We start from the raw sequence: 18,797 nt of genomic DNA, 5'->3' as shown, positions 1-18,797 counted from the left end.
CTTAAATTGTTGTGCAACGTGTATATGAAAAGATGATAAAAAATTAATGTTTAAACATTCAAAAGTTTATAGAAGTATCTCTGTGATGCCAAAATCTGGCTATTCAGAAAAAAAGTTTATTAATACAAAATTTATATTTGTATGGAAACAAACCAATTTATAGTTATATATAAAATTAACGTATTAAATGTTAAAAATTCACTTGCCTTCTAAGTAAAACTGTTTTTCTAAAACTTTTTTTTGGGCTATAAAGAGTGCAATTTATGGACATGTACTGCCAAAGACTTATAAACATTCATCTTATAAAGATGAATAAGGTCTGAGAACGACTAGTTTTCAGACCGTACCTGTTTAATGTTGTTTTAACAGTAATTCAGTATTTCTTATTAGAATTTTAATTATAAAGATTTTTATTGTGAAATTGTGATGTAGGCTACCATAATTATTAGTGGGTACATAAGAATTAGGCATAGATCTTGCCAAACCAGCCTTAGCACATGCTGTTAATTGATAATTGAATCCAGTAACCAGAATACAGCTTATGTCAAAGCAACCAGGTTAAACTGAACATAAATAAGCCTTAACTTATAAAAAATAAATTAAAAAAATACACTGCATTTAATATGTATATTACAGTAATGTATTGTGCTTTAATGTAATCTTTTTGGAACTATGATGCATTTGTTTCATCAGTGGTCTTATAATAATTTCAGTCAGCTTGTAAAACAGACAATTATTGGCATTGCTTGTTATTTAGCGTACAAGAGTATTGAGATCCTGGTTTTTGTATGTTCTGTGTATTGGGTTGATATCTTTATTTGTTTCATGTTTAGCTTTATCTGGTAAACGTAGCATTGCATTAATGATAATAATAGTATTTCTATTGCATGTAAGATGGACATTTCTGGCTGTTTTATTAGATGATGAACTCTTGCGGTGATAAATTGAATTTGACAGAAAAAGTTAAACTTTACTCTGAAGCTAGAATGCATTTTGATATTCAAATATTTCAGTTATTCAAGTATATATTTATTGCCTACGTTTTCTAAGATGGTTGTGATGACTAACCCTTAATTAATCCAGTTAACAGGTAGACTGCTACACCCAAAACAAACACTTCACTATACTACAAAAGTTTTTTTCCCAATTTTTTTCTTTTTAATCTGTACATTTTCTGTAAAAAAGTCATTCTATCATAAATTCTGTAAAATTGTAGTAAAAAAAAAAATTGAGACATAAATTTGGAACTCAACATTTCAGTGAGTAAGACTTAAATTGGTGCCTCAAGAAAGAGATAAATTCAGTGAATGAGACATGAATGGGGTCTTATGATTACAATATTCTGTTTAGTTTAAATGGATTAAATAAAGGAAAAACCATTTTAGTCATCTGAAGTAATAAATTCCAAGAAAGTAGGTTTTTTTTTTTTTTTTTTTTTTTTTTTTTTTTTTTTAGGGCGAAAAACGGAAGTGTACGTTATCATCGCCCGCAGAAAGTAGGTTTTGTTTGGTTTGCAATGCACATGGAAAATACTTTCATCTAATTTTTTTTATACCGCTCAACTTTTTATTTTTTTTTGTATCACTTTGTAATAACATAAATAAAACGGAACTTTGATGTGGGAAAATTAAATATTTCTAATGAAAGTAGTAAATTTAAAATAGTTAAAAGATTCTTTTAACACCAATTACAGTTATAAGCTTTTTTCACATAAATAAGAGAATCCAACAAACTTTATTAGCCATCATTAAAGCATCATTGTTGTCTATATATTTAAGGTTATTAGATGAGGTTAGCGAGTGTAGGTTATGTTGATATACATGCAATTCGTCATATATCGTTAAAAAAAAAAAATAAAATAGAAAAAACTTTGGGGGAAATTCCAAAAAAAAGTTTGGTGGGAAAGACTTCCGAAAGAGTAGATTTTTTTTTTTTTAGTACTTCTGAATGAGGCAATGCACAAAGAAGCTAAGTTTATTTGAATTGTCATAATTTGCTCTAATATAATGTGACTTTTTATCCCAAAAAATGAGATGAAATAAAGACCTTTAGCAAATGGAAATCATTATTACACTGAGACATAAAAGTGGGTCTCGCATCCCAACCGCATATAACTTAAGACCTAGAATTGGGTCTCATAATAGTCAGCCTGTTAAGGGAATCTTTTGGTACACTATTAATAACAGTAATTATGTGATTTACTTGATTTATGCAATTGCATTGAGTATTTCTGCAATAAATACAGTAAAGTGATATTTTTTTAAAGTGATTTCTACATTTATAATTTTAATAAAGTGTGTTAATCTAGTTATGTATTTGCAGTAAGAAATCTGAAAAAGAAGTACAGGAAGGAAGCAGTTGGAATTATGTGCCAGATACAATTCTTTTACATATCTTCCAGTATTTATCTGCTAAAGAATTACTTGATGTTGGTCTTACCTGTCAATCGTGGAATAGAGTTTCTTACGATGAAATTTTGTGGAAACATTTGTTATATAGAGATTTTAAGATAGATCTTAGTATTGGAATTATGCCAAGTAAGTGTTCTGATTATTGTTATCAAATTAAAGATTTGTGATTATTATCTGCTATTATATACCCGTTTCCAATTATTTTCAAATTGAAATATCTATTATAAATCTATATAAAATTAATTTTATTTAACATTTCAAAGATCTAAAGATAATATAATTAAGTTTTTTTCATTATCATTATGTACATGCAGTTTTTTTCATTATGTTATGTACATGCATTATCTAAAGGGCCACCTAATCAGTTTTCCACCTGATACCATTTCAAAATTCATGTGTTGAGTCATGGCTTTACGCAGTCATGATGCTGTTTTTTCTTGTCGTAATTGCAAACGTACAAATAGTGATCTTATAGTGATTTCTCAAGACAAACTAAAACTGAAACTGATTTGTACTTTCATTTATAATAATACTGTCCATAAAATGTGGTAACCAAATGGTTACCACATTTTTTTACTTGGTTACCACCAAGTAAATAGTATGTTCAACTATAAGAAGTGCATGACAATAATAAATAAATGAAAAAAGTGTCAAAACAATTTAAAAATATGTAGTTTGAAAATAACAACTTACTAAGTTAATTTGTAATATTTTAGATCTCAACAGGAATAACCTCAACAGGATTTTCTGTACAGCGAGTTAAAAAATGTCAAAGCAGATATGTGTGCGTGTGTGTGTGGAGCTCTAAGTGAAATTTTATTCATAGTATCATGTAGAATAATTTAAATTGTTGGGCTCCGGTCAGACGGTAGAGATTTATTTGGAAAAATTTGGCCGAGATATTACAATCAGGGATGAATAATTCAGATTGAATGGGCTTTCGGAGTAAATGAATGTGGAACACAAAACTTTTTTTTAGTGCTGTTAACAGATCAAGGCACTGAGGTATTACATTATTGAGAAACATATGGTTGAAAGTGCCTTGATTTAGTAATTAGAAACACCATTTTGCAGACCATTGCTGAATTTATGTTCAAATGAAATATCCCTACCATGATGCTTTTATACATATAAATATCATACCATCTTCATTGTTATTTTGAAATGGTGCAGCAGGTTTAAGGAAAACAGTTTAATAAGTGCAATTTTGATATTATGCCTTTCAGCCTTCAAAAGTCTTATAAATAATTGAAAAAAAATGTAAATTTCAAAAGAATCTGAGATGAGTACATAGTAAATTTTTTTTTTGTTTTATAGAAAGACTTGTAGTTACATATGTTTAAAAGTGTGTTATATTTGTGTCTATTCAGTACTGTTATTTTAATTAAATTGCAATTAAAATATTAATTGAATTAAAAAGAATGAGCTATGTTAAATGGTTACTGAAAATAAAATGGCAGAGAGAAAAACTAAGAACTTTCCATAAAAGATGAAAATGTAAAACTTTATGTAGTTTAATTGTAAAGTTATTAGAAGAGATGAAGGAATTAATAAAAGTAGATATAAATAATAAAGGAAACTTAAATGAATATGAAATAAATAATAATTAATAATAAAGCAAAATGAAAAACACCATAAAAACATTTCTACCTGTGTTTAAAAATAAACTAACCAATGTTAACTATCATGTTTGACAATCCATATTGATAGTGAAACCCTAAAGCCAATCTAAACTACTAAAACCTCCTACTTGGCCTGGCCATGTTTATTTATTATTAATTAATTAATTTTTTTATTGTTAATTTGTTAGTTTTTTATAGTGTTGATTGTGTTGCTTAACTTTTAATGATTGTTTAACAATTAAAATGAGCCTAGATTAAATTTGAATCTTTTGTAAAACATTCTTGAACATGTTTTTTGTGTTAAGAGTTTTGTTTACTGAATTGTTTATTTACTTATTCTAAATGTATTTATATACTTAAATATATTTTATATATTTACTTTAAATATATTTTATTTAAGTATATTTATCATTGTTAGCTTGTTTATTTACAATTTTTGGGATGTGTGTAGCAATTTTTTTATTTATGATAAACCTCTATCAGATATAATTTAAGTTATTGTTTAAGGTTTATCATAGAATCTTAAATTTGACTGATAGTACTCTGCACAATCACCAGGGAACATAAATCACATTTTTTTTTTTTGCTTGACTTCACATTTTTCATTTGACTTGTTTAATGCAACTAATCAAAGATTCCCTATTTAGTGCCAGTTATTTCATTTTGGTATACCCCCTACATCCTACATCACCAACAATTTGTTTTACATATTCCAAGCATGGCCTGCCTACACAATTTTTTTATTTCTACCTGTCCTTCCAATATTAAAGCGACTGACTATTCCAGGATGCCTTAGTATGTGGCCTATAAGTCTGTCTCTTCTTTTAACTATACTTTTCCAATTGCTTTTTTCTTTATTAGTTTGCCATAATACCTCTTGATTTATCACTTTATTTACCGATCTGATTTTTGATATTCTCCTATTGCACCACATTTCAAAAGCTTCTAATCTTTTCTTCTCAGGTACTCCAATCATCCAAGTTTCACCTCCATATAAAGCTACGCTCCAAACGTATACTTTCAAAAATGTTTTTTTGATGTTTAAATTAATTTTTGATGTAAGTAAATTATATTTCTGACTGAAAGCTCATTTTGCTTGCGCTATTCATCATTTTATATCACTCCTACTTCATCCATCTTTAGTAATTCTGTTTCCCAAATAACAAACTTCTTGTAGCTCCATAATCTTTTCTCTTCCTATTTTTATATTCACTAGTCCATCTACATTATTTCTACTACATTTCATTACTTTCATTTTGTTCTTGTTTATTTCCATGAGTAGTTCTTGCATGGATCTTCATGCCATTCATTGTTTCTTCTAAATCTTTTTTACTCTCAACTAGAATTACTATATCATCAGCAAATCATAGCATCTTTATCTTTTCACCTTGCACTCTCTGATCAGAGCAGCATAACAAAATACTTAAGTAATTGTAAAATAAAAGTATAGAAGAGATTGAGTGTATATGATTACTAATTATTTTAAATATAAACACATGAAATAATGTTAAGGTAAATTCATGAATATATTAAATAAATTAAAAAAATTCATTATCTGAAGGCATTAATGATCATTTTAGCACATATTTATACACACATTAAAGGGGTGCAGAAAAATCATAGTTTTTTAAAATTATTTATTAGTGTTATGTAAAAATTCATTAAGTGTCTACTATTGTTTCTGTAAAAGAAGAAAATCTTATTAATTGTATTTTAAATAAATTGATGTGAAGATTTTTTTTTAAATCAGTAATTTACTAAAATTGGCCATGGAAGCTTAATAATGCCCTTTCTTGTAAGCTGCTATATGTTTGGAGTTACACATTCTATTGTCTGGTTTGATTAGAGTTGGATACTGTAATGTTTAAAGAATAAATGCATTTTTAATTTTCCAAATATCGTTCTACATAACTCATACTCATGGGTGCCAATCTGTCATGTGACAGTCCATTTTTGTAAATTGAAAACTCATTCTTAATTTTTGAGGGAGCCCTTAAGTTTATATACTTCAGACAGGATATACATATAAGCATAAGAAAAATTTTATAATGGTGACAAGCTTATTGTTTTAAGTATACGTCGTGATTTCATTTACATATTTATCTATACTATGATGTTATATGTGTAACAAGCTATGTTTTTCTTGTATTGTTACAGGGGTATTCTGAAATTATTCGTTATTCTGCGTGTCAAAATTAATTTTCTTGACTGCTGTAGGTATTTGTTAATTTGAAAAACTAATAAATCATGCTCATTTTCTCTCCCTTCTTTCTCACTAATCATTTCTGTTGAAAAATTTTCATTTTCTGTTTTCTTCATTATAAGATATTTTATTTATTTTTAACATTTTATCTTTAATTTTTCAGACAAGGATTCTTGGTTAGGTGAATACAAACGTTTGTCATATGAAACCCCTACTGTTTGTGCAGAAGTATTAGTTAATCACAGTCATCAAGTGCTGCATGTTAGTTTTGCTCATAATGGAACTATGTTCGCCACATCATCCAAGGATGGTTATGTAGTTGTAAGTATAATAAACATTTTAGTAGTAGTATATTAAAAAAAAAATAATAATTTGCAGTATTATTGCGTACTACTTACTATAATATATTGTCATGTATCAGATGCTTAGGAAAATCAATCTCATAATTAGTTCTTTTGATGCTTTCCTATGTAATGTGTATTTTTAAATAAGGTGTATACTATTCCAATGTGTTCCCAAGGGAATTGTCATCATGGGATACCTGCCATGAAATAGTTGTTATTTGTCAGTTAGGCGAGGCATACCATGTTAATGCTTGGATCTCATATCATTTGGCGATGCTCCATTATGTATCTTTGATAATTAGCACAAGGCAGTATTAGATTTTACTTTATTGTGTAAATTAAACAGGATTAAAAACATAAATTTAAACTACCACACAGAATTTTTTTATTTTTAGCCAAAATTGACAAACTTTTTAAATAGCTTTTGTATGAGTTTCATGTAATTGAAATTGTTTTACATTTTTAGTGGAATCATTTTACCTCGGCTAGTTTTGGTTAATTTACAGGGTGTTAAAGTATGGGAACCATTAAATTACTTTTCAACAGTTAAACATAGAAAAATGGAATTTAGGAATGTTCCTATCTCAAAACAGTTTATGTTTTGGTATGAAATCACAAAATCCCAAGCACCAAGGAGCCCCTACGGGGAGCAACTCAAAAATTTGTAATGTAAATTGTAGGATTGTGTTCTGTTCCACATCAAGCTGTCCAGTGCTGCGATCTAGTGGGTGCTAGTGCTCACTGGAGAGTTAGGCTCGTACTAACATTCAACGTTAGAATCCCACGCAGTTGCATTTTTCATTTTGTCTGGATGGACAATCAGTGTTGCTCATAGATACTAGCTTTCAGCGCTTTAATCTGATCCAAGGCGGTCATGTCATACTCTTAGTTTGGGTGGACTCCATTGTTTGTTCGGATGAACGTTAGCTTTAATGTTTTATTTAATTTAATATTTTTTATTTTTATATGTCAATTTATACGTTATGTTACAATCCATTTCATTAACTGTCAAGACGACAATTCATTAAACCATTATTCAAAAAGCAACAAGGCGTTTTCATTCATCACCTATGGACATACAGTCCAACCTTGTTCTAAAATGTATTATCATTTCATGGTTCTCCGGGCTGGACAGTCAAGTCAACGGATCTACCACAGATTTCATGTTCATTGCAAGCCGGATTGTTAATTGGCTGGATAAATCAACCGAATTGTTAATTGGCCAAATCAATCTAGTGGATAGCCGGATAATTAAGTTGATGGAACTACCACATCTCTTTATGATCATTCGTCTTCACATTAAAGAACCAGATAGTCAAGTCACCATACCTACTGGATCGACTACTGCATCTTTTAACCAAAATTTCATCGTCAAGTTGCTGTATTAACGATACAGACTTAGCTGCACTACAGCAGTCATCCATGGGTTTCGATAAGGCCAAACCAAGTCAACAATATGGTATTTATAATTTATTTATAAAAAGTGTATCAAAAAATTAAGGTGTATGTTAAAAGTGCAATTAAAAATTAACATTACTAAAGCATTCAAGTTTGTGAATATTTCAATAGTTAAATTATTTCAATATTTTATAATACATTTAAAATTGTATCTATGAAGCTTGCCAGTTATAAGAAACCAACCCTTGATTCCAGTTTCAACAAATTTCACTTTATCACTCTGTATAAAACATGCGCGTATATATCTCAGGCAGTCTTTCTATTGTTCGCTGACCTGCAAACAGCAGATGTTGGCAATATCGTTTCATATTTGCAACCAAGCCAGTTCATTCAACTTTATGCATAAGCTATTCTTTAACAATAGTGTTGTATATGACATTTATCTTTTAACCTTATTTTATAATAACTTTGTTTCATTCAAATTTAATATTATTTTGTGTATGATTCCAATAAAAATGGAATTCAAGGATTTAATTAAAAAACGAGGCATTATGAAGAATAGTATAGCCAAATTAAAAAACATTCATTGAAAACTTTGATCTTAATTCAGGCGATTACAATCTGTTTACCATTAAGTTTGATAAACTGTTAGAATACGAAAAACTATTTTTCGATATTCAATCTGAAATCGAATTGCACCAAGATGCAACTGATAAGGACCTTGAAGTCAGAGACACTTATGATAACCTTTTTGATAAACTTAAGTTAAAAGATAAAATATTAGAAAATCGTTTCAAAATTTCAGAGGCAACTGATGCAACTAAAGTGATTAACAAACCTAATCCAATTTCTTAAAAACCTATACAAATTGAGCCCTTTCATGGTGATGTGAAGGCTTGGCATAAATTCCTTGATCTTTTTAATAGTTTAATTCATAACCGAGAAGAATTTTGTAATGTTGAAAAATTTTATTATCTTACAAATTTCTTAAGAGACAATTCTATTGATTTAATAAAAAATTTATCAGTAACGTTTGAAAACTATGAAACTGCAGTAGAATTACTTAAAGCTCATTATGATAACAAAAGGCTAATAGCTAAACATGCTTTAGAAATCATTAATTTAAAATCATTAAAGAAGGAAAATTCTGAAAATTTATTGCTCGTTCATTGACCAAGTTAATTCAAATATTAATGCATTGAAGAATCTAAATATTGACTATTTAGAATTTATTATAATACAGTTAATTACTCAAAACTTGAATTTAAATACTTTAAGAGGCTGGGAAGAAACATTTGAAAATTCATTATTTTCAAAGTTAGAACAACTCATTACTTTCTTAGAATGTAAGTGCAAACTACTTGAATCCACTGACACGATTCAATTTAATGAAAAGGTACAGCTGTCTAATGTAGGTTTTAGTGGCAAAAATATGATTATTCAAAACCTAGTTCTAGTAAAAATGTATTTTATGTAAATAATTCTATGTGCGCATTATGTAAAACTAGCACTATCCATTCTATCGATGTGATAAACTTTTAAGTTATAATGTTAATGAAAGGAAATATTTTGCATTTCAGAAAAAATTGTGTCTTAATTGTTTAAGTAAACAGCATATTGTGAAAAGGTGTCAAAGCAATCGTTGATGTAAAACATGCTCACAGAAGCATCATATGCTAATTCATTTAGATAAAATGCTGCAAGAGTCAGCAATTAAATTTTCTAAGCCGAATCAAGCTCCTTCGGCTAATAGTTCATTTTGTACTTTAAAATCAGATTCTAACAAGTCTGTTTTACTTGCAACAGCTGTCGTTAATGTAAAAGATAAAAAGGTAATTTCATCCAAGCCAGGGTCTTACTTGATTCTGCTTCGATGATTTCATTTTGTACTGAAAGGTTTGCTGCTAAACTTGGGCTTCAAACCAAACCTGTTTTAATGCCGATCACAGTTATTAATAATGTTGTTACTAAATCTAAGCTAAGTGTTGATTTAAATATTAATTCTAGGTATGAAAACTTTAATTTTAATTTGAAATGTCATGTACTGCCATCTATTACAGGTCTGTTACCTAATGATTTTGTAAACGTAACTTACGGGGAAATTCCTTCTCAACTTTTTCTTGCCGATCTTAATTTTAATATTCCTTGGCAAATCGACATTCTTCTAGGCACTCAATATTATCTTTCATTGCTTAAGCCTGTTCAATTTACTCATAATTCAAGAATTTACTCATAATTTACTCATACTACAAGAAACCCGTCTTGGTTTCATAGTCTCGGGTCAAATCCCGAGATGATCCCTACCATTCTACTATTTCAATATTAACATTTACAATTTCCCATCAGTTTCTTTTATTATTACTAACAAGTTGCAAGCTTAAATTCTCAATCATATTGTAGTAGATCTATGTTCGAAGTGTTTCTTCTACAGCCAACTAAATCCGATACATGTAACTAGGAGACATGTAACTTATATGTAGGATACATATAACATACAAACAGATAATCTTGATACAAACGGGTGACAAAACAAGAAATTTACCCAATAGTTACATAGTTCTGTTATTTTTATCAGGTTTTATGAAATTTTACTTTACTGAAAAGTTGTTATTCATCCAAATTAATCTAATTTATTGAGAAGGTTATTAGTAGTGACAACTCTGAGAGCAACAGCCCACATAAAATTACTAAAAGCTATTTACAGTTTCTGAAGTTCCATAAGCATATACTGCGAGTGAAGCCATGACAGGGGATGCTAGTAATTTTATAAAATAGCAATAATATCAACTGTAAGTAATTATAATGGGTGTTCAAAATGTAGAAACCCTTAAATAACATTTCAACAGTTAAAACACAGAAAATTAAATTTTTTCAAATTCTCTTATTTTAAAACAGTCCATGTTTTGGTATGATACTGTCACACTCAAACATTCAGGAGTCCCTTTAGGATGGCAACTTAAACATTTTAAATGGAAAGAGGTTTTCCTCACTATAGATCAGTTATTTAAGAGATACTATGTACCACTTTTAAAACTAGCCATGAAAAACATTAAATGGGTCATAATTTTAATAACAGCTGTCGTACCCTGATGTTTAGTCAATTTTTTTTCCAATGACCTTTAAAATAGTATATTACAATCTGTTAGATTTTAGAGCGAGGTTGGACTGTATGTTCATAGGTGATGAATGAAAACAACGCCGTGTTACTTTTTGAATAATGGTTTAATGAATTGTCGTCTTAACAGTTAATGAAATGGATTGTAACATAATGTATAAATTGACATAAAAAAAAAATATAAAATTAAATAAAACATTAAAGCTTTTGAACAATAAACGTTCATCCGAACAAAAAATGGAGTACATCCGGACTAAGAGTATGACAAGACCGCCTTGGATCAGATTCAAGTGCCAAATGCTAGTAATTATGAGTAACACTGATTTTCCATCCGGACAAAATGAAAAATGTGAACATAGAATGCTAGTACGAGCTTAACTCTCCGTTGAGCGCTAGCACCCACTAGATCGCAACACCAGACGACTCGACATGGAATGGAATATACCGCCCACCAATTATAATTACCTTAATTATAATTCTGTGATACACTACATGAAATAAAACTTAAGATGCAAACAAAGAGTATTACATAAAATAATTACGTAAATTTTGAAAGTACAAAAATTAAAGTTAACTCGACAAATCTAATATTGATAAAGACAAAGTTTACAACCAAATTAAATTGAAATAAACAAATATATTAGGGGGACGTTAAATAAATCTCATTGATTGCATTCGAAATGACTTGTCATTGCAAGCATTTTAAATTTGGAAGAACAATCAATTTATTAATAGTTCTTTTTACTATCGCGTCATTAGTTTTCACATCAACTAATTTAACTGCCATCGTTAACTGGATACACTTCAAAAATTATTCCTAATTTCCACATCAATGGAGGAAGATTACTTTCTTTAATTATAACTACATTGCCAACACAAATGTTATTATTTGAAATTTTACACTTGTTCCTCTGCTCCAAGGAATGTAAATAATCAATAGACCATGCTTTCCAAAAGTCTTTCAATATTCTTTGTATAAGCTGCTACCTAGTAAGTTCATTTACATTAATGCCTAAGAAATCAGGATCAGGTAGGGAACTTAAAGGAGTGAAGGTTAGAAAATGTCCAGGAGTAAGTGGAGCTGGATAAGATGTATGCCACCACCATGACGGATAAGTATTTCCAACGTGGAATACATTTCTTCCGGAGAAGGATTTGACAATATGCGATTATTTTTAAATTGTAAATGAAACGACAATATGAAAATATGTTTAATGTTCGTGCGAACGAAAAAAATGGTTTTGAAAGTTTTACAGCTTCTGTAGCTTGAAGAGCAACTGAAAACACATTAGTTTTGCTGGACTTCTCTTCCTTCAGCAAATCTGACGGAATCATAGAAATGATAGGCGAATTCGATGCCCAGGCGTTCTCCTCTTCCTTCAGAAAAGACGGACCATTCTACCAGAGTTGTGACGAGGTTAATGCATCCGGAATGCAACTACATGACAGGATGTCTGCGGGGTTATCCCTTGAAGGAATGTGCTTCCATAAGCATTCCTTAGTTAGTTCTTGAATTTCGCAAACTCTATTTGCGATGAATACCTTCCATCGATTAGGAAGCGATGACAACCAGTAAAGCACTACTTTAGAATCCAACCAAAAATGGATTGAATCAAATCTTATACCTAAAATACAGTTAACCTTATTGAATAAACGAGATAATAGAAGAGTCAGATTCAGCTGTAACCTAGGAATAGAGATTTACTTGACTGGAGCTACTCTAGATTTTGAACACTAAGTGGGTTTCAATGTGTTCATTGCTATCAACAGATCTGATGAACAGACTAGCATCATATGCGCTGCTACTCAATTTTGTGAGTCCGGCAATTTTTTGTCAGTCTCATTTTACGCAAAAAAGACAATTTGGTGAAATTTCATCAGTGTCAAAATGACGTTTGTACTGATCATGTTATAAGTTATTTAAGGGTTTCCATATTTTATTAACTCCTATTACAGTTACTTACAGTTAATATTGCAATTTTATAAAATCATGGCAGTCCGCTTGATAAAGGTTACGGTTTGTTGTTTAAAGTTTTAAAGCTCTTAAATGAAGTTGGGCTTCAAACATTGTGTAATAACATCCTCAGATGAAAACATTCAGTTTGATTATGATGAACTGTGTAAACTAGCAAGTTCTGAATTCTTTTTGATTCCAGGATAGCCTTCAACGTCCTGTCCACATTTTCTTCTAGAAAATTTATCGTTCAAAAAAAAAATCATATCATGGAACTTCATAATATAAAAGGTTCTACCAAAATCGTCTGATGAACACAATTCAAAAAATGTGGTCAGAGTAGTTTTCTGCGGACTGTCGATGACTTGTTGAATATTATTCTCAGTGAAATAAAGTAAATACATTGATTACTCTCAAGATGTACGGTTTAATGGATTATAACTGGATGTTTTTTTGCGAATAGAAAAATTGAAAAATCACCAAAATACTTTTGATGTACATATGTAATGACCATCGATATAGTTGCTCACCTCATCCTTTTCATTCCAAACAGAAAAAGTAGTTTGATCAGATTCTTTATTGACATACTTTATTCATAAATATATATAAATTGCTTGAATTGAGTGACAATACTTGACATTTATCTGGTACCAATTCTTCTTGATAATGTAGAATAGATGCACAATGTAACTGTTATCTATTCGTACCGAATTACCATGACTACTTACAGTAACAATATATGCAGTTTGAGTATCTCATATGAAATTGCAAGGGTATTCTTTAGAACACCTTCCTTTGTTCTTGCAAGGTGATATCAGTTGAACTACTCACAAGGACTATGAATCATATTTTGGCATACAATGTCAAAAAGAAAAAGTTCTTTCTCTTTATTTGGTAATACAGCAGAAATGGTTCTGCCAATCTCACCCGGCTAAATTTTCATTTGTAACCATAAAGTAAATGACAGTGAGGCAAACCTGGTCTTTGCCATTCAACCGTGTTCATGTAACATTCAATTGGATCAAAACAATTTTTTGTCAAGAGATTCATAAATTTCTTTAGTTTGAGATAGAAAACTGTAGAATTAATGTCATGTCTATTGAATGACTGTTGATCCCCAAATAATTCATTCTTTATTTCAGACTAGTCTGGGTTAGAGGTATAAGTGATTAACAAATCAGGACAACCTTTTGTACATATGTATAGCATATGATACATTACATATACAATGGATACTCTATACCTATACAGGGGATAATCCTATGTACATGTGTGATAGCGTTATGAGTTTTTTCCATTCATATAACCCCTGGTGAACCGGAGATTGTTGAAGGGAAAATAACTTGTTGACAAATGTTAACCAGATTAAAATCAGCAACAACATTAAGTGCATCTTATAGATGTTCATAATCTTCAGTGTATAATTTCATCTGATTGTGGCATATGAAATTCAGTCATTAAGAAATCATTTTGGTTGTCATATCGGTATTAACACTGTATTGATTAAATAAATTACTGTAATATTGCAGGTGATACAGTTTGTTTGTCTGACGCATAAAGTTGTTGCAAGGAACTGTTTTTGCCTGGTTGACATTATTCTGTTGTTGGGTACTTATATAATCCATATTCTCTTTTTATAAACATTAGAAGGTACTGAAATGTATTGTAAGAATGATGAAGCTCAGAAACATGTAATCATCACAACCATGTTAACACAATATCTGTTGGACCTTTGTCTTCATCCGCTAATAATACAGCATTATATTGGCCTCTTGTTTACCTACTGGAATCCAGTCGGCATAAATAATCAATTTCAGATTGCTTAATTCATTTATAGCCCTCGATTGAAGATTATACTTGAAACTCTATGAGATATTATTATCTTGTAAAACTTTTTCAATGATTCAATGAGTCCCCGTTTCAAAGTCTAGTTTATGTTTGATTGGTTTCAGTCAAAATAAATCTGTAGGAATCAGGGAAATTTTTCAAATTTAGGGAGTAAACTGTCAATCAAATGATAAACTTGGCCCTGTATTTTAAAAGTATTAGTGAAATCCCCTTCTCTTACCTCTTTTCCTCCAAATGATCTCATTTGAAGTAGGTTATTGCATTGTCTAAAATAAGAAATGTTTAGATAAAGGATGTGTCCCCAAAATTAAGTTTTGAATGAAATCAAGAGGATATTGAAGTTGTTGGTAAACTACTTTGCCCCTGGCACAAGTCCAGGAGTTTCATCGTTCCTTTTTCGGCATAGCAGTGATTATCTTTCAAATTCAGATAGTGAATTTCAAGGATATTAATGAAAAGCTGATTTGAGACCTAACATATTTCTTGAATATTGAACTCAGAAGTCAAACCTATGCCGATTATGTGTTTGGCTTAACCTGATGGAACTTCTTAATTCAGGATATAAAAATCTACTGAATACTACTTCTCTCATGTGAAGATGAGTTATCACAGGTCGCAGCAGATTAAATAATGACATTAAATGATGTTAGTAAAACGCAGAGTAATTCTGAAGAAGTCTATGTCAATATTGAAATTCAGTATTCTTCAGACCATCAAAATGTTGTTAAATATGTAAATAGTTGTCATTTCCTTTTACTTTATCTTTTACACTTTTCTTTTGATGAAAAATAGTCTTCTTGTATGCACTTATTCAGGATTCAGGATTTAGGATGCATTTACAATGAAAAAACACAGACAATGATCTGCATAACTTTCCTGGGTACACTGGTCAAGTTTATGACAATGCATCAGAAATGTAAAAATTAAAACAGTGGTTGAATAAAATCTATAAAAATCCCAGGGATTTTATGTTAAGCAGCACCTGGATTGAAAAGGCTATTATAATTAAAAAGTATATTATAAAAGAACATAATAAGTCATGTTTTTACCTTATTTTGATCAAAAGATATGATTTACCTTAATAACTGGATACATATCACCTGGATCTCCTGTACATAATTTTTTAGAATATTTATACGTTTTAACTGAAGAAATTCCTCTTGACAGATATAAAAACATTTTATGGCTGGGAGTTTTCAATATTAATGTGTTATTGGAAAAAATGTTAGATATGACATCACTTAAGTTTTCCATGCAACTTATTTATGAAATTTCAACAAAAATATGACTCGCGATTGAACATTTAAAAAAAAAATTTTAATCGAAGTAAAACAGTATTTCTCAGATCATCAAACTAACTGTTTGATGAATATTAGGATCTGATATTAGGAAAAATACTAATATATACAAGCATGAAACAAAAATTAACAATACGGATAATAAATACAAAAGAAATTGAAGATAATTCATTATCGTTTAATGTTATAGATCTAAATCCAAATGATTTTTCAATTAAATATTTCTTATATGAAATAAATGAAAATGAATATAATTTGTAAAATATTAATAAGGTATTGTCTTTGCAAACGATTCAATAGAAATTGTTGATATTTATTATGAAAATGATAAACCGAACAATGAAGATTTAATCGAGTTCAGTAATGAAATAAATTTAAATGAAATTGATGTTGAATATTTAAAAATTGTTTTTGCAGTGAACAATAGAACAGATGTAGTGTTCGAAGAAATACAAAGATTAGTAGAAATTTTTAATCCACTTTTTTTGCTAATTCTATTGTTATAAAAATTTCAAAATATTGTAAAAAGGTTTAAGAAGTTTGAACCACAAGAAACATATTTTATTCAGTTTCCTTATCATTTAAAACCAGTCCTTCTAAAAATGTTCCAATCTTATTACAATTTGATAGCATAAAGGATTTAGAAAACAATTTACTTCAGCATTGGATCAGTACATATTATTATGGTGAAATATTTCATGTGTGTTACAGTTTGAATCAATTCCACCTTAAGAAAATGGATTTAAAATTTTTATCCAAATTGTATGGTAGAATTATGAAAAAAACATTTCACGAAGTTCAAAGCCAAACTGTTTACAATTCAGGATTCTTTTCTGTAGACTTTATGACATCTATATATTTTGGAAAAACGAGAAGAGGAATGTTTTAATGATTAAAAAATTTGACAACATTCATATGAAATATGAATATCCAAAAATCTGTGAAATGTAAACTTCAACAGCCAGGAGAAAGAAAAAATACAATGTACGAATGTGTTACAAAATATTAACCAAAAATTTTCAGTTAGCTTCAGTTATTTCTTCATCAACATGTTAAAAAAATGTAATGTAATAAATTTTAATGTTATTGATTTAAAATTTTTTTTATTAAATATAAAATTACTTGTTTGATTAAATTAGACCTTTTAACTTTAATTTTTAAAGTCAGAATGCTCAAAAAAAAAAGCAGTAACTAAAATTTATAATATTACTGTATTAGCATCACAATCTTAAAAAACATGTTTTCGACTTCTTGAAAATTTGGGAGCTTTTTTTTAATGATTAAAATATTTCCCAAAATTATTTTAAATAAATAAAATTTAAATTTAAACAAAAATGTCACAAAAAAAGAAATCTCCCTAACAGGGAGGGGTGTTAAGTTATTTTAATGACTTTTATTGTTTAACAGAATATGCTTTGAACATTAAAAAATTGAAATTGCAAAGAAATTTTATTTTATTTTGGGGCTTCCATTACTCAAGTGGAACCAGCATTCGGGTAAAATTAATGTTTTAGAAAATAATTCCTAAGTGGTGATAATAAATTTAAAAAGAACTTTTTAAAACTGTTAAAATATACAAAGATACAGCCATAATTCTAAATAAACAGTTGTAATTCTGTAGGAAGGGGGTGAAAATTTTTGGCTAATTTTTTTTTCAAGAAGTATCAAACAGTAAGAGCTGTCAAAAAATTAAGTGTTTTATATTTTAAATGCACTGAGTAATTTGCAAGATGGATTTAAATTGAAAAAAAATATTTTACCACAGATGATAAGAACGGGACGGGCAAAAAATTGTTATAGCGGTTTGTAAGTCTACTGATGTAATAAATGTAGATGCAAAAAATTCAATTAACTCCTTTTCTGAATCATTATATTGTAAAAAATAAAAATGTATAGTAATCTTTTGGGATGGGAATATTAAATAAAAATTTTTGGTAATTTGTGATCTTGATAAAAATAACTTCTTAAGTATTGTATAAAAACCTTTTTGTTTAAGTGCCCTTTGCAAAGATTTGAAATAATATTTCGGCTAAAACATCCCCACCCCCTTTTCCAGTTTTTACAAAAATTAAATTTATTTTTTCACTCCAAGTTTGAGAAAATCTATCAGCGGGGTTCAGAGTTATAAGATCAAACACAAGCAAAATACATACATACACACATACGAGCTAACGTCCATTTGACAAAAATTGATTTTTGGATGTGGGAACATTAGAATAAAAATCTTCTTTTTCAGATTGTTTAAAATTTATTTACAAATCTACTTAAATTTGTTTTTCTAAAGTCTTAAAGCATAAAACTTAAAAATATCTGATTTTTTTAGATGTCTTTTTTTTTTTATCTATACACTTTCCAACTATAACTGCCATAGCAGTATATATCGGTATAGCTGGGAAAGTAAAAAAAAATTGTTTTAGGACCCGGACCCTCCTTAAAGTAAATTATTTTTGTATAATTTTCAAATTTTGCATGGATTTCGACAAAAAATAAAGAGAATAAATTTTTAAACATCAGTGAAATATTTAAAAAAAATGCTTGCTAATGAACATATACAAACCCCACTCATCCTAAAATCACAATTCAGCAACACTAAAATCCATCAAC

The 18,797-nt window shown here is 29.1% G+C and overlaps 1 protein-coding gene across 2 annotated transcripts in view; it reads left to right on the top strand.

Moving 5' to 3' along the window:
• Window positions 1-18,797, top strand: part of Fbw5 (F-box and WD repeat domain containing 5) — a 101,950-nt gene that overhangs the window by 641 nt on the left and 82,512 nt on the right. For both annotated transcript variants that reach the window (XM_075356281.1, XM_075356282.1), the window contains exons 2-3: window positions 2,323-2,537; window positions 6,400-6,557. In XM_075356281.1, the coding sequence (XP_075212396.1) occupies window positions 2,323-2,537; window positions 6,400-6,557 (373 nt within the window). The remainder of the gene's footprint in view (window positions 1-2,322; window positions 2,538-6,399; window positions 6,558-18,797) is intronic.

The sequence above is a fragment of the Lycorma delicatula genome, chromosome 2, assembly GCF_047948215.1.
Source record: "Lycorma delicatula isolate Av1 chromosome 2, ASM4794821v1, whole genome shotgun sequence".
Taxonomy (NCBI): domain Eukaryota; kingdom Metazoa; phylum Arthropoda; class Insecta; order Hemiptera; family Fulgoridae; genus Lycorma; species Lycorma delicatula.
The sequence above is the reverse complement of the archived record's forward strand: the minus strand, read 5'-3'. Positions and strand labels throughout refer to the sequence as shown.